The sequence below is a fragment of the Capsicum annuum genome, chromosome 10, assembly GCF_002878395.1.
Source record: "Capsicum annuum cultivar UCD-10X-F1 chromosome 10, UCD10Xv1.1, whole genome shotgun sequence".
Classification (NCBI taxonomy): Eukaryota; Viridiplantae; Streptophyta; class Magnoliopsida; order Solanales; family Solanaceae; genus Capsicum; species Capsicum annuum.
Window position 1 is genome coordinate 214,682,955 of NC_061120.1, and position 12,898 is coordinate 214,695,852.

Here is a 12,898-nt window from a genome sequence, read left to right on the forward strand (position 1 = left end):
ATTCTCACTTCTCAATTTTTCCAAACAAACAACAAAAATCTAATCACCAGCTGCTATAAATTAAGTAATCCTGAGATCATCATCATCTTCAACAACAATCAAAGCTCAAACACAGGCAAACAGGTGAACGAAAAGCTTCAAGAATCGCCAAAAATTGTGCAACAAAAGAAAAAAAATAGTGCTTTTTTTTTGCCTCTTAGTGCTTTGAGCGTTTCTTTTCAATTTTTTCAAAGAGTGAGAAGAATAAGAAGATTAAAACGATGAAGGAAAATAAGAAGGAGAAGAGGAGGGAGAACCATAAGAAAAAGAAGAAGAAGAAACACAAATCAGAAAAATAGGGAAGAGAGAGGAAGAGGGAGAGGGAGGGGTTTATTTATTTAATTATTTATTTATTTATTTATTTTAATATTTAATATTTTTAATATTTAAAAATAAAAATGACGTGGAAGCTGATTTGGCAGCTGACGTGGCGAGAATGTATTACACTCACCAAAAAAGTGTTTAAATTTTTTTTTTAATGGGTTCAAATTCAGATGACAAACATTTAAGTAGAAATGTCCAACTTACAAAACCAACCTAGTACAGGGGTCCACTGAACCATTTTACCATTTGTATATAACTTTGTACGATTTATTTTTTGTATTTTCTCTCTCTCTTTTTTTTTTTATTTGCATTTATTGTATCGTTGCTTCCATTGAATTTCATATCCTATAATGATAAAATCTCTTATTTTTTTTTATCTTACTAATTTTATTGATCTTCAAATAAAAAATTCAGAGATTTCAGATGATTTTTCGTTTTTCTTTGAAACTCTACTAAAGCCAACAAAGAAATTAAATTTGCTTTTGTCACTATATTAAAATATTAATAAAGTTCACATTGGTTGAATCGAAAAGGAAATTATTACAAGTATTTCAGGTATGCCATTAACTAAAGTTTATTCATCTTACTCAACTTGTAAAATTAAAAACTATATGTCCGGTGAACTAAATTCTCAACATATGTGCGGTTTGAGAAGAATTGAAATTACAAAGATTTATTATATACAGTTTTAATTTACATTTTTGTGAGAGCTTATTTTCACAACTTGAACTCATAGTCTCCTGATCGCATAAAAGCGGCTTTATCAGTTACTCTAAGACCCTCCTTTATTCAATAATTTAATATGATAAAATATATATTAAAAATGAAATTATTCATTTTACCCAACTTGTTTTAATGTGATGGAACCCACACTCAACCTAACCATTTTTTAAAACATTATTCTAAAGCTAGTGGAATACTATTATTTATGACATCCATAGACTTCTTAGTTCAAGCATAATTTCTCACTTTTGGGCTATTACATTCCATCTCAAAAATAGTTTATAGCAAGAAATTAATTGACCAAAAATGGAAGAATCAAAAGTTTGCATGATGGGAAACAATCGAGGAACAAAATGGAGTCTCCAAGGCACCACAACTCTTGTTACTGGTGGCTCTAAAGGCATTGGGTCAGTTTTAATTTCACATGTAAGTCTTTCATTCATATACAAAGGACGATATTGAAGCAAATCCAAGATTTAAAGTTTATACATATTTTTATAATAATCTTTAATTGATATAGGGAAAAGAGCCAAACATGCCTCTAAACTTTGCAAAAATATCCAGAAATATCCTCCGTCACGAGTTTAGCTCACCAAGGTTCTTGTCATCTTAGTTTTGTCTCATATATGTATCTCTGTTGCGAAGTTTTGGCCCATATATACTTCTTTTGCCATTAATTACTTTGTTGGAATTTTCTAACACCAGTTCCTTTTTTTTTTTTTTTAGAAATTATATTGATCACATCACTTTTTGATTGCCAAAACATCACATAAAATTAAATTCACCCATTTTTCTACACATTAAACATTCATCAAATGCTCTCATCTACCTCAATCTCTTTGAATTTTCTTTAATTTACTGAAACTCCTTTTTTTATATTCTTGCGTATATAGTAAAACGGAGGGTATATCTAAAAATTTTCAAACGTTTCAAGCCTTAACACAAGTCTAAATATTATTGTGGCACTAAAATTGTCACTCACTTGTCTTTTATTTTGGCTATTGGTAATATTTAGGTTTGCAATCGTGGAAGAATTGGCAGGTCATGGAGCAACTGTATATACATGTTCACGTAATGAAAAGGAACTACAAGAATCTCTTGAAATTTGGAGAAAAAAAGGACTTAAAGTTGAAGGTTCTGTTTGTGATTTATTATCTCGTACAGAACGTGAGAAACTTATGCAGACTGCTGCAAATGTATTTGATGGAAAACTCAATATTCTGTTAAGATTAATTATCCCCTATATTGATCACTTATACGTCGGGATCTTTATATAAATAGCCAACCTATTCACTATTTAATTTTTCTAGCAAATATACATAGATTTATATACTAGTTAAACCAGATTGTACACAAATTCCATGAATTATACATATAATATACATTTGACAACTATTCAGATTAATTCTTTTTAAGCTAATCTGATATATAAAGTTACTGGTAAATGATACTTTATTTATTTATTTATTTATTTATCATATATTGAAATTAAACTATTTTTGAGAAAGTTACAACAATTATTTGACCAACTTTGTTCATGAATATTATTAGGTAAATAATGCAGGGGTGGTGAGACATAAGGAAGCTAAAGATTTCACAGAAGAAGATTACAACATAATTATGGGAACTAATTTTGAAGCTGCTTATCATTTATCTCAAATTGCTTATCCATTATTGAAGGCTTCTCAAAATGGAAATGTTATTTTTCTCTCTTCAATTGTTGGATTTTCAGCATTGCCCTCTACTTCTCTTTATTCTGCTTCCAAAGGTAACACTTTAGAAACTTCCAGTTAATTGAAATAGTGATGATACGTCTCTTGTGAAATTAGTCAGGTGCATCAAAGAACAACACGATTATAAAGAAAGGGGTAGGGGGTGAGGGGTTGAAAGATGTTACTATCCTCATGTGCTTGTGTTAGATTTTTCACTCACATATATAATTCAAACTAGGCACAATATATTTTGTCAGTACCCATTGCATCTAGTTTAGATATGTCATGAGATTTTGTAACTATTATTTTGATTCTTCATAGAAGATCAATTATTTGAAGTTACATAGAGATTTTCAAATTACATAAAGTTAATTAAAGTTAACAATAGCATGCAAGTTTCAATTTCACTTATAATTTCATCTTTATTTGTCTTTTTTAAAATACTATGTATATAATATATAATATAGGTGCAATAAATCAAATGACGAAGAACTTGGCATGTGAATGGGCCAAAAAAAATATTCGTGTCAATTCAGTAGCTCCGGGAGTTATTTTAACCCCAGGCATTGCAACAGCAATGAAGGTATAATAGTAATCTCTTTTGTATATTTTAGTTTTTTTATTTATTTACTTTCCTATCAAAATAGTGACACACTTGCGGCATAAAGAAATTCGTACCCTTAAAAATTCTCCTTGATATTAATAAATTTAGTGGCCTAAAACTGAACTTTAATAGGAGGCCTTTTAATTTTATTTTTTTCTAAAAATGAATAAAACAAATGAACAAAACTTATCCCCCCTTCCCCCATATATATATATATATATACAAAGTTGTTGCTTACTTTGACGAAGCGAAAATGAGAAGGCATAATTTGCTTCATTTATTCCAATTATCCAGTGTAAATGATCTAGAAAGAGTTATATTCAAAGAACGTAAGGATATAAAAGAGTAATTCATATTATCTAAGGTGCAATAGTACTATCATTCATAATTTCAAAAGTTTCTTCTTTTTTTTATTATACTTTGCTTCATTGTAAAATATTTGTCATGTTTCTTTTTTTAGTGAGTCAAATTATATACATTTGAAAAATTGTAGTTTATAGAGTAAAGTGAATACAGATCCTTGCATTCAGAGCTTAAAATGTAGCATTACAATAGTTAACATGAGGTACGGGGGTGTCCCTCTCATTAGTCTGAGTAGGGGCATAATTTAAGTTAATTACATTATTAGTATTCATTTTCCTAGGGAAAACATTTCCTGATTTGTCTGCTGCCAAGGCTTCTGCTACACACATAGGAGGAAGTGTCAAAATCTGTTACTAATCAAAAGAAACATTCTCAGTCCCTATTCTAGCTAGTACATCAGCAATCCTATTCTGCTCCTTGTAAGTGTGCCTCAAGGTTGGAGATCCTAGATCCTGCATTAAGTACCTGCACTCCAAGATTATATTACAATAGCCAAGATGGTTGAAGGATATCATATCAATGGCAGTAGATGAGTCTAAGTTTATCTCGAGGGGGTCAGTTGATTAGTAACAACTATTCTAAGGCCTTCAAGGATAGATAACAGTTTAGCTTACTGGGTGTTTGTGTGGGGGATGTTCTTGATGTAGCCCATAATTCAGTCCCCCTTATAGTTTCTATAAACATCTCCTACCCTACCAGGTCCTGATTGGGATTTGACGCTAGCATCTGTATTTATCTTATAGGAACCTTGGTTAGGGGGTTCCCACTTAAGATAAATAATATTTGTAGACTTGGTGGTAGGGCTAGAGGTTTCTATAATAAGGGTATATTCGGTGGCATCAACAAGAGTCTTTTCCATTGATATGGAATTGTCTTTGTGGTTAAAGAGGTTCTCATTTCTGGTTAGCTAGATTTTCCTCATACAAAAAGGTAGTATGAAATCTCAAGTGAACTAGTTGTTAAAAGGTCTCTTTCCAATGAGCTCCCAAGTGCTAATCGAATTAGAAGCATTAATCATAGTAGGGTTAAGGGTTGCAGTTGAAGTACTGTAGAAAGCAATGTTGCTACAAAAATTGACAGCTTTGGGACATTGAAAGAAGATGTGAGAGATGTCTTTTTTTTGGTTTGGGCAACTTCTACAAAAGGTAGAGACATCAACCCTATATGATTGAGATAGCTTCCAGTTGGGAGTCTATTGTGGAGAAGGACCCACAGAAAGGTTTTAATCTTATTGGGATTCCTAACCTTCTAAATTTAGAGGTAGTATTGATTAGGGTTAAGTGGAGGGGAGGGGGGGCGTTGTTGGACTCACGAATCATGTACGCTGCTAAGGGTAAACTTACTATCAGGAAAGCTATCCCAATGAGTTTATTCTCTTAGTTGCTCTGGGGAGGGAAGTAAATGTTGGTGATAATGCATTGGAGATCAGGAGGAAGATTGAAAGAGATACAGTTAAGGTTCCAATATCCTTGGTTATGCACAGTCTTAACCATAAGATTGTCTTCACCTTTATTAAGGGGGCCTTTAATGCACTTCTGATGGACTTATGGCTGGGAATTCACTGTCCTAAAAAAACTTGACTCTGTCCCCTTTGTAAACCACCTATTTATGATTTTAATCCATGTTTTTCATTCCTCTTTTATACACTTCCAAGTTTTGGAGCATATTCTTTTGCTGGGTTCAAGGTGGGGCTGTCTACAATACTATTGCAGAGAGTTTTTGACTATAGGGTCTGGGTGATATTTTATATCCTCCAAGAGAGGCTATCATGAGCAACTTTATTTCTTAGCTCACTTTTTTGAAATCCCAGTCCTCCCATCTTTTTGGTTATGGAGATTTTATCCCAACTAAGAAGATGGATCTTTTTTTAGCAGTGCTTCCCAAATGATTTTTTTTTTGGATTTGGTTGATGGAGTTGCTAATTTTTTTAAGGTATATGGATGTATTGAATTATATGTGAGGATATCCTGCTGAGGGTGGATTGGGTAAGAACTAATCTGCCAGCCATATTCAGTATTTTTTATTTCCATCCAGCTAATTTATTTTGAATGTTATCAATAACAAACTGGAAGTCACTATTGGAAGGTTTGGAGTGGAAAATGGGACAACCTAGATATTTACCAAAGGTGTCACTACTGCTTATGCCAAGGATAGAGGAACGAGAAAAAATTAATTCAACAGTGCAACTTGATGAGAAGATCACTTTAGATTTGATTGAATTGATATTTTGGCCAGATATAGTGTAGAAGGCATTAAGAGTGGAGTTGATGGTCTGACATACTTCTGGAGTGGCTCTTGAAAAAAGTGTCAGGTCACCTACAAAGAATAGATGGGAGATAGATGGCCCCTAGCAGGTAATGCTCATGGGATTCGGGGCTTTTAAGAAAATTTTTTAGTCAGTTTCACTGAAAAGTCTTTTCATACAAAGGATAAAGATATGGGGTGGAGATGAGGAGATAAGGTCCCCATGTCTGATTTCCTTGGATGATTGGAACTTGGGGGATTTGGAACTATTAATGACGATTGAGATAGATGAAGAGGAGACACAGGACATGATGAGTTTGACTAAGTTAGTGAAAAATAAAAGAAATTGAGGCTGTCCCTAATGAAGGACCATTCTAATCTATCAAAAGCTTTTTCAAGGTCAATTTTTAGAATCATGTTACCCTACTTTCCTTTTATATTTTTGAAGTGGGTTATGAATTCCTGTACAATGATAGCATTATCAGAGGCCCTTCAGTTTTCCATGAAACTAGCTTGGCTGGGACCAATGATGTTGGAAAAGAAAGGTTTGCTTCTAAGGACAATTACTTTTGTGATCAGCTTGTAAAGTGTATTGCACAACCCAATATGCCTAAAATTTTTAATGTGGAAAACATTAGGACACTTAGGAATAAGGCAAATGAGGTTTTCATTCATGCTGGGGTCCATCGTGTAGGTTGTGAAAGTGTTTTTGCATAAAGTAAACACCCCGCTTTGCACTATGTCCCAGTATTTTTGGAAGAAGATTGGATGAACCCCATTAAGACCAGGGGCTTTGAGAGATTTGAAGGATTTTATGGCATTGATAATTTTAGAATCTCTTAGGGGACATTTAGCATTGAAGCTTTAAAAGCACTGATGGTAGTATTGCATTAACAACTATAAGAGAGAAGGGGTTGATGGTGGTTGAGACATGATAGGTGGTCAGTGGTGTAGAGGGTAGAGAAGAACTTAGTGATGTGGCTGGTAATTTCAGAAGGGTCTCTAATCCAGTTCCCAGCTTCATCTTTCAGGTTGAGTATTCTATTCCTCCCTATTTTATTGAGGGCTGAGATATGAAAGAATTTTGTATTAGAGTTCCCTTAGGTCAGCCAGTTGATTCTGGACTTGGTCCTTCAAAAATCTTCCTTAAACTTGAGGTGGTTGTCATATTCTAATACTAGCTTAGATTCTAGATTTTAGAGAAAAAGGCTCTGAGGGTAGTGGGGGGGGGGGCCTATAGATACCTTCAATTCTAGCCAATATTCTTTTCATATTGTGGAAAATATTTTCAAATGACTCTTTATTCCATTGAGTGAAGTTCTTTTGGAGGTTAAAAATAGCCTTAAGAAGGGGATTTGGGGGGGAGGGGGGGGGGGAAGGTCAAAAGAGTTGTGAACAACTCTCTTAAAATTTAGGTTTCTGCACCACATGGGCTCCATACTAAAAGGTCTATTGACTCTGATTGGGTTTTGACCAGGGAGGCTGACTAGAAGAGGGCAATGGTTAGAGTAGGTCTTAGGGAGGTGGGTAATACTGGTCTTAGGGTACTTAGTGATCCAAAGGTTATTTGATAGGCACCTGTCCAGTCTTTCAAGGATAAGACTATTCCTTTTCTTTTATCTTTTATTGCTGCAATACTACCCTTATAACCTACTCTACAAGGCCACTCTAGTTAAGCCAATTCTAGAATATGCTAGTTCTATTGCTACTAATACTTCTCCCCCTAAAATTTTCCCTAGCTTGAAGGTTTTCATTAAAGTCACTACCAAGGAGCCATTCGGTGTGGTAGCTTTGGGAAAAAATATGAGGTTTTCCCAATTAGAGCTTCAGATAGAGAAGTCAGTACTAGCATAAATAGCAGAAAAGAGCCAAGATTGGTAAGTTGGAATTACCTTAACCATGGTATGGATGACTTGGGGAGATGATGGATATGTCGTCAAGCTTTAAGATATTGTCCCTCCACATGATGACCATTCCACCAGATCTATTAATGGCTAGGGATTGGATTTGATCACTAAAACCTAGTTCAATGGTGATGCCCTTGTGTTTAGCCATTTTTATTTTCAGATGGACAAACATAACTGGTTTGTGAAGATTTACCAGGGTAGTGCATTTTCTTCTGAAGGTGACACTATTTGCCCCTCTAACATTTCAAATAATGAGCTTTATCACCATGATGGTTTGTGAATGAGGCATGGGATTGATTGTTTTCCCTTTTCCTTGGATCTGAGAGGGATTGGTCTGCTTGGTTGATTTCAGCATTAACCTTGAAGGGGCTTGATCTATTATATTTCACAGGTTTATAGAGAAACTCATTATTATCTGGGTACAGTGTAAAATAATAACTTTTCTCAAGGGCTCTTTGAACTCTTTTTGGAAGGCGTTCTCTAGTATGAAGGTTTTTGGCATTTGACCCCCCCTCCCCATGTTTTAAAAGATTTTTTCCAAGTCTTGGTTGCATTGTTTTAGAGAGTTATATTTGAGTTTTCTTTTCCTTGTTGGCCTTCTTCCTAGATTTCTGGTTGGAGAGGGTTAACTTGATTCATTAGTAAGCCCATTGGATTTCATGATATGAATATGAGGCCCACTAGAGTTGTAGTGGAGGATTGAGATGGAAAAAAAGAGAGGTTTTAAAAAAGTTGGTTCAGGAGTAGATTGTGTTCTTGGGTTGATAGATGCACTGTGTCTTTAAGGAGATAGGCCTGCAAGTGGGTCTCCATCTATATCTAGTTGCCCAGGTGTTGGACAAAGTGGTCTATTGCATCTTTCACTACATTTGCTAAGTAATGGGGGTCCTGTAGTAAGATCACTGGTTGGTCCTCAATGTAGGCTTCAATGTTAGGGAAATCCTGTAGTAAGAGTTTCATCCAAGAAGTAGGCACATGCTTCTGAATTGGAGGAGCTGCTACTAGGAAGATTAGTGTTTTTGGAGACATGAGCTTGGTTTGAGCTCTGTACATTGTCCATTGGTATTTTGAGTATAAGTGGAGTGTTTTGTAGATGGATGGGTATTACTATTTTAGTAATAGAGTGGTGGTTGGTTTGGGGATAGTAAATGGACATGATATCGGTAGTCATGTCAATATCAGGGAGTCCATCTGAAGTTCTCATTGCAGGACAATTAGGGGCTACATTTAAGAGTTCGAGGTGACCAATTTCAAGTTGGGAGTTAATAGACAAGACTCTGGTGGTCTTGTCAAGCGCAGGTCCGTGATGCATATTCCTTTCCTCAGAATATTTTTGTTGAGGACATGGAACTTATTGTTCTCGGGGTTAGACAATAAGTTGTCAATGGGGTAGGTCCTTTGAACGGTGTTCTTGGGACTTTGTGCTCTGAAGCGACGAGCCTTTCTGCTCTTAATCTGGGTCCCAGTTGTGTTCATTAAATTTGGGGGTGGGACCCCATGCTAGTAGGGCCATCGACGTTCTCGGTGTCTTCTCTGGTTGTCTTAGCTTGTAGAGTGTCATTTTCTCGGCTCAAGTAGGAAAAAGGTGTAGAGGGTTTCAAAAACTTACCTGTAGTGCCTCTGGGGTGTTTACTTGGCTTGGATTGGATTTTCTTGTTGTTCTTCTTTTTTGGAAATTTACTAGCTTCCACATGGATTCCGTCGGAGCAGTTGCTAGGGTCGAGGAAGTTATGGAGCTTGGGCTTGAGGTGATTGGGATTTTAGGATAGAGAAGCATCTCTGGAGTGTGTGACCCACTCTGCCACATCTCGTGCATAAGATTCCTAACCCTTCATATTACACTGCTTGGGTGTTGTTTTCAATGGTGACAAATTTCTTCATTAGATTTTCTAGGGTGATTTGAATGCAAATTCGTGCATACCTATTTTCTAGGGTGGAAGATGTACATGAATCAATTCTCAGCAGCAACTCTAATTTCTTCCCAATTCTCCCGTACCTATCTCCTAGGGTAGAAGATGTACACGAATCAATTCTCAGCAGCAACTCTAATTTCTTCCCAATTCTCTCAAGGATATGTTGGTCATAGAATTCTGTGGGGAGTTGTGGTAGTCGAACCCAAATCACAGTGTGGGTTATCGTGGAGGTGTATGACACAAAATTTGGTTCCCGTTGTGTGACCGATAGGAAACCCCCCACTACGAACCAAGGTCCTTCGTGGATGGATTTTTTCATGTTTTGCTACCTGTTGAATTTGACGGTGAAGTAACCATATTCCAGATCGGTTAGAGCTAGTGCTTCTGATGGCTTTCACAGGTCGGTAATTTTGGATCTAAGTAGTTGATGGGAGATTTTTCTCTCCATTAGTTTGACAATAACAGAGATTATCCATGGTTGATAGATTCATTCTATATCCTGGTCGGAGAGAAGGATTGGGTCTTCCTCATATCCGCTCTATTGCAGTGAAGTAGAAGGGTCGATTTGTTGAGATTTGGAATTTTGTCCGTTAAAATTTCCTTAAAGGATTGTTTTGCCGTCGAGGGGTCTACTTCCATGGAGTTGTTTATGATTGGGGGGAATGGCGGTGGGTCTGGTGGGTGTGGGTCTGACATAATGCCGGAACAGTCTTTTGAGTTGTTTGCTCTTAATATTCTATTGAGTTTTTCAGGATGATCCTAAACCTCCTATTTTGTTCTCAGTTTTCAAAGCTTTACATGTAGTTTATGCATATTTGACGTTTAACTTTAATATGTTGAATTAATCTAATATAATTTAGTTTCAAAAATTAATCAAATTAGCTTTCAAAAAGTGAAACATACCAAGCATTTTGAATGGAAGGAGTAAATATTTGTAGGTTTAACACTATATTTTTTTTAAAAATAAAAAATAAATAACATATACACATGAAATTAGCAAAAAATAGGAACCCCCAAAACTTGGAGGCCTGAAGCAATTGCTTCACTGGCTTCATATAAAAGCCGGCCCAATTTGTATAAAGTTGAATAAGATGGCTCATGCATCCTATTTGGCATATTATGTGGCATAGGATGCATGTGTTTATTTGCTTTATTTTATACAAATTTAAATGACTACTTATATACGTTCAAAATTAAAAGTCATAGATATAAACTCAGACAAAGTTAAAGGTAGGACATAATGATTCTTTCTTTGTGGTTTTATTTTCCTCCAAATAACAATGTTTTATTGCAGAAAAGTCCTCAACTAAAGGAGGAAATAATGGTTGTGTGGTGAAGACTCCAATGGGCCGGGCCGGAAAGCCCGAAGAAGTGGCTGCGTTGATAGCTTTTCTTTGTTTCCCTGCTGCTTATATTACGGGCCAAATCATATATGCCGATGGTGGATTTACTGCTAATGGTGGATTTTAGATATTTACAAATTAAGTAACTAAGTTTTTGTTTCCAAAATAAAAATTGTTATTTGTACTTTAACAGTTATCTGTAATTTGGATATGTTATCAGTTCATTATGCTTTGAACAATTTCAATGTACATGGGCTTGTGTTCATCAGTCAAACATGCTTCCATTTTTCTAGTACAACAACAACAAGCCAGTATATTTCCACATCGTGAGATCTGGGGAGGATAGAGTGCGCGCAGTCCATACCACTATTTCTAATCCATTTTTCTAGTAAAAATACAATTAACATACACCTTAACTTATCGTATTTATATAAATTTTTGCTCTTATAAAAATTTCAGCTAATTATGTATCTCGAAAGACTCAAAATTGAAAAAATATATTCGGAATTAATTATGTATCTTTACAAAGAAAAAAACGTATGAGGTTGGATATATGATGTATCTCGACAGATTTAAAATCGGAGAAAACATATCGGGAGCTAATTATGTATCTTTACAAAGAAAAAAAATATATCTTCATTGAATGTATCGGATTATTTTATTAATTCAATTTATTTTGATTCGTCCAATTTAGCGCATTTAAAAATCAATTAATATACAACTTAGATTAATAATTCACAAAAAGTTATGGCGTTAGTATTGGTGATTACCCTAATTAATTAAGAATTTTAAAAAAATTAATTTATATATAGAATTTAGCTAGTGTGTTATGTCATGTCTAATATTCATATGCCTGTTGAATTTAAGTAACAATATGATGACTATAGTCTACAATCCTCCTTCGTGGTTGTGAATCAATTAGTATGTATCATCTTTGTCTTAAATAATAAAGTTAACATAAGAGATGATATTTGTATTGTGTTTCATAATTATTGACAGTTTGCAATTCATCTTTAACAAATTTTCACTTCCTCCTATCTTGCTTTATGGTCATTTTAACGTAGAACTGTTAATATTGTCTGTTTAAGCCAACTAAGCAAAGTAAAGTATTGATAAGGGACTATGTTGGTACCTCTAAAAGAAGTTGCAATTTTGTTGCACTGGCTGTTATTTTTTAGTATGCATTATTTAGCATTGTGTTTGACTTCTTTTTTTCTAACCGTTTTTACTTAAGCTACGAGTCTAACGGAAACAACATCTTCATCTCTCAAGGGTAAGGGTAAGGATTAGATCTGCGTGCACATACTGTAACAACTCAAGTTACCAACACAAGGATAATATGTATTACAATCACTAAGAATACGAAGTACAACTGAGAAATGGAATCAACAACCTAACAATTGAGAAGCATAGATTTTGCATAAGCACAATACACAATAAACAATACACATGATCCTTTTGGCTAACTTCAAGTCCTTTTTAAACTAATTCAGATGCTAACGGGGTCCGGATCTCAAATAAAACTCTCCAGCATTTTAATCGGCCAATAGAGTTATCTTGGTTTATAACACATACCCTTCTCAGGCTTCCCTTATTAGATTATACTGAGTCTGTCGTCGTTGCTTTGCTATGTTTTGTTTACAGATTCACCCTTAAAACATTGGTGGATTTGAGAGTCCCCTTCAATATAGCCTTGGGTCCTTTATGAGCCCATCACTTTAATGGC

The 12,898-nt window shown here is 35.0% G+C and overlaps 1 protein-coding gene across 1 annotated transcript; it reads left to right on the plus strand.

Moving 5' to 3' along the window:
* Positions 1-1,292: 1,292 nt before the first annotated feature.
* LOC107854575 (tropinone reductase 1) lies at positions 1,293-11,421 on the plus strand. The gene is given in 6 exon segments (XM_016699589.2): positions 1,293-1,493; positions 2,102-2,309; positions 2,638-2,854; positions 3,266-3,381; positions 11,124-11,148; positions 11,151-11,421. Coding segments are annotated over 6 exon segments (816 nt in total). The 5' UTR covers positions 1,293-1,392; the 3' UTR covers positions 11,300-11,421.
* Positions 11,422-12,898: the final 1,477 nt, after the last annotated feature.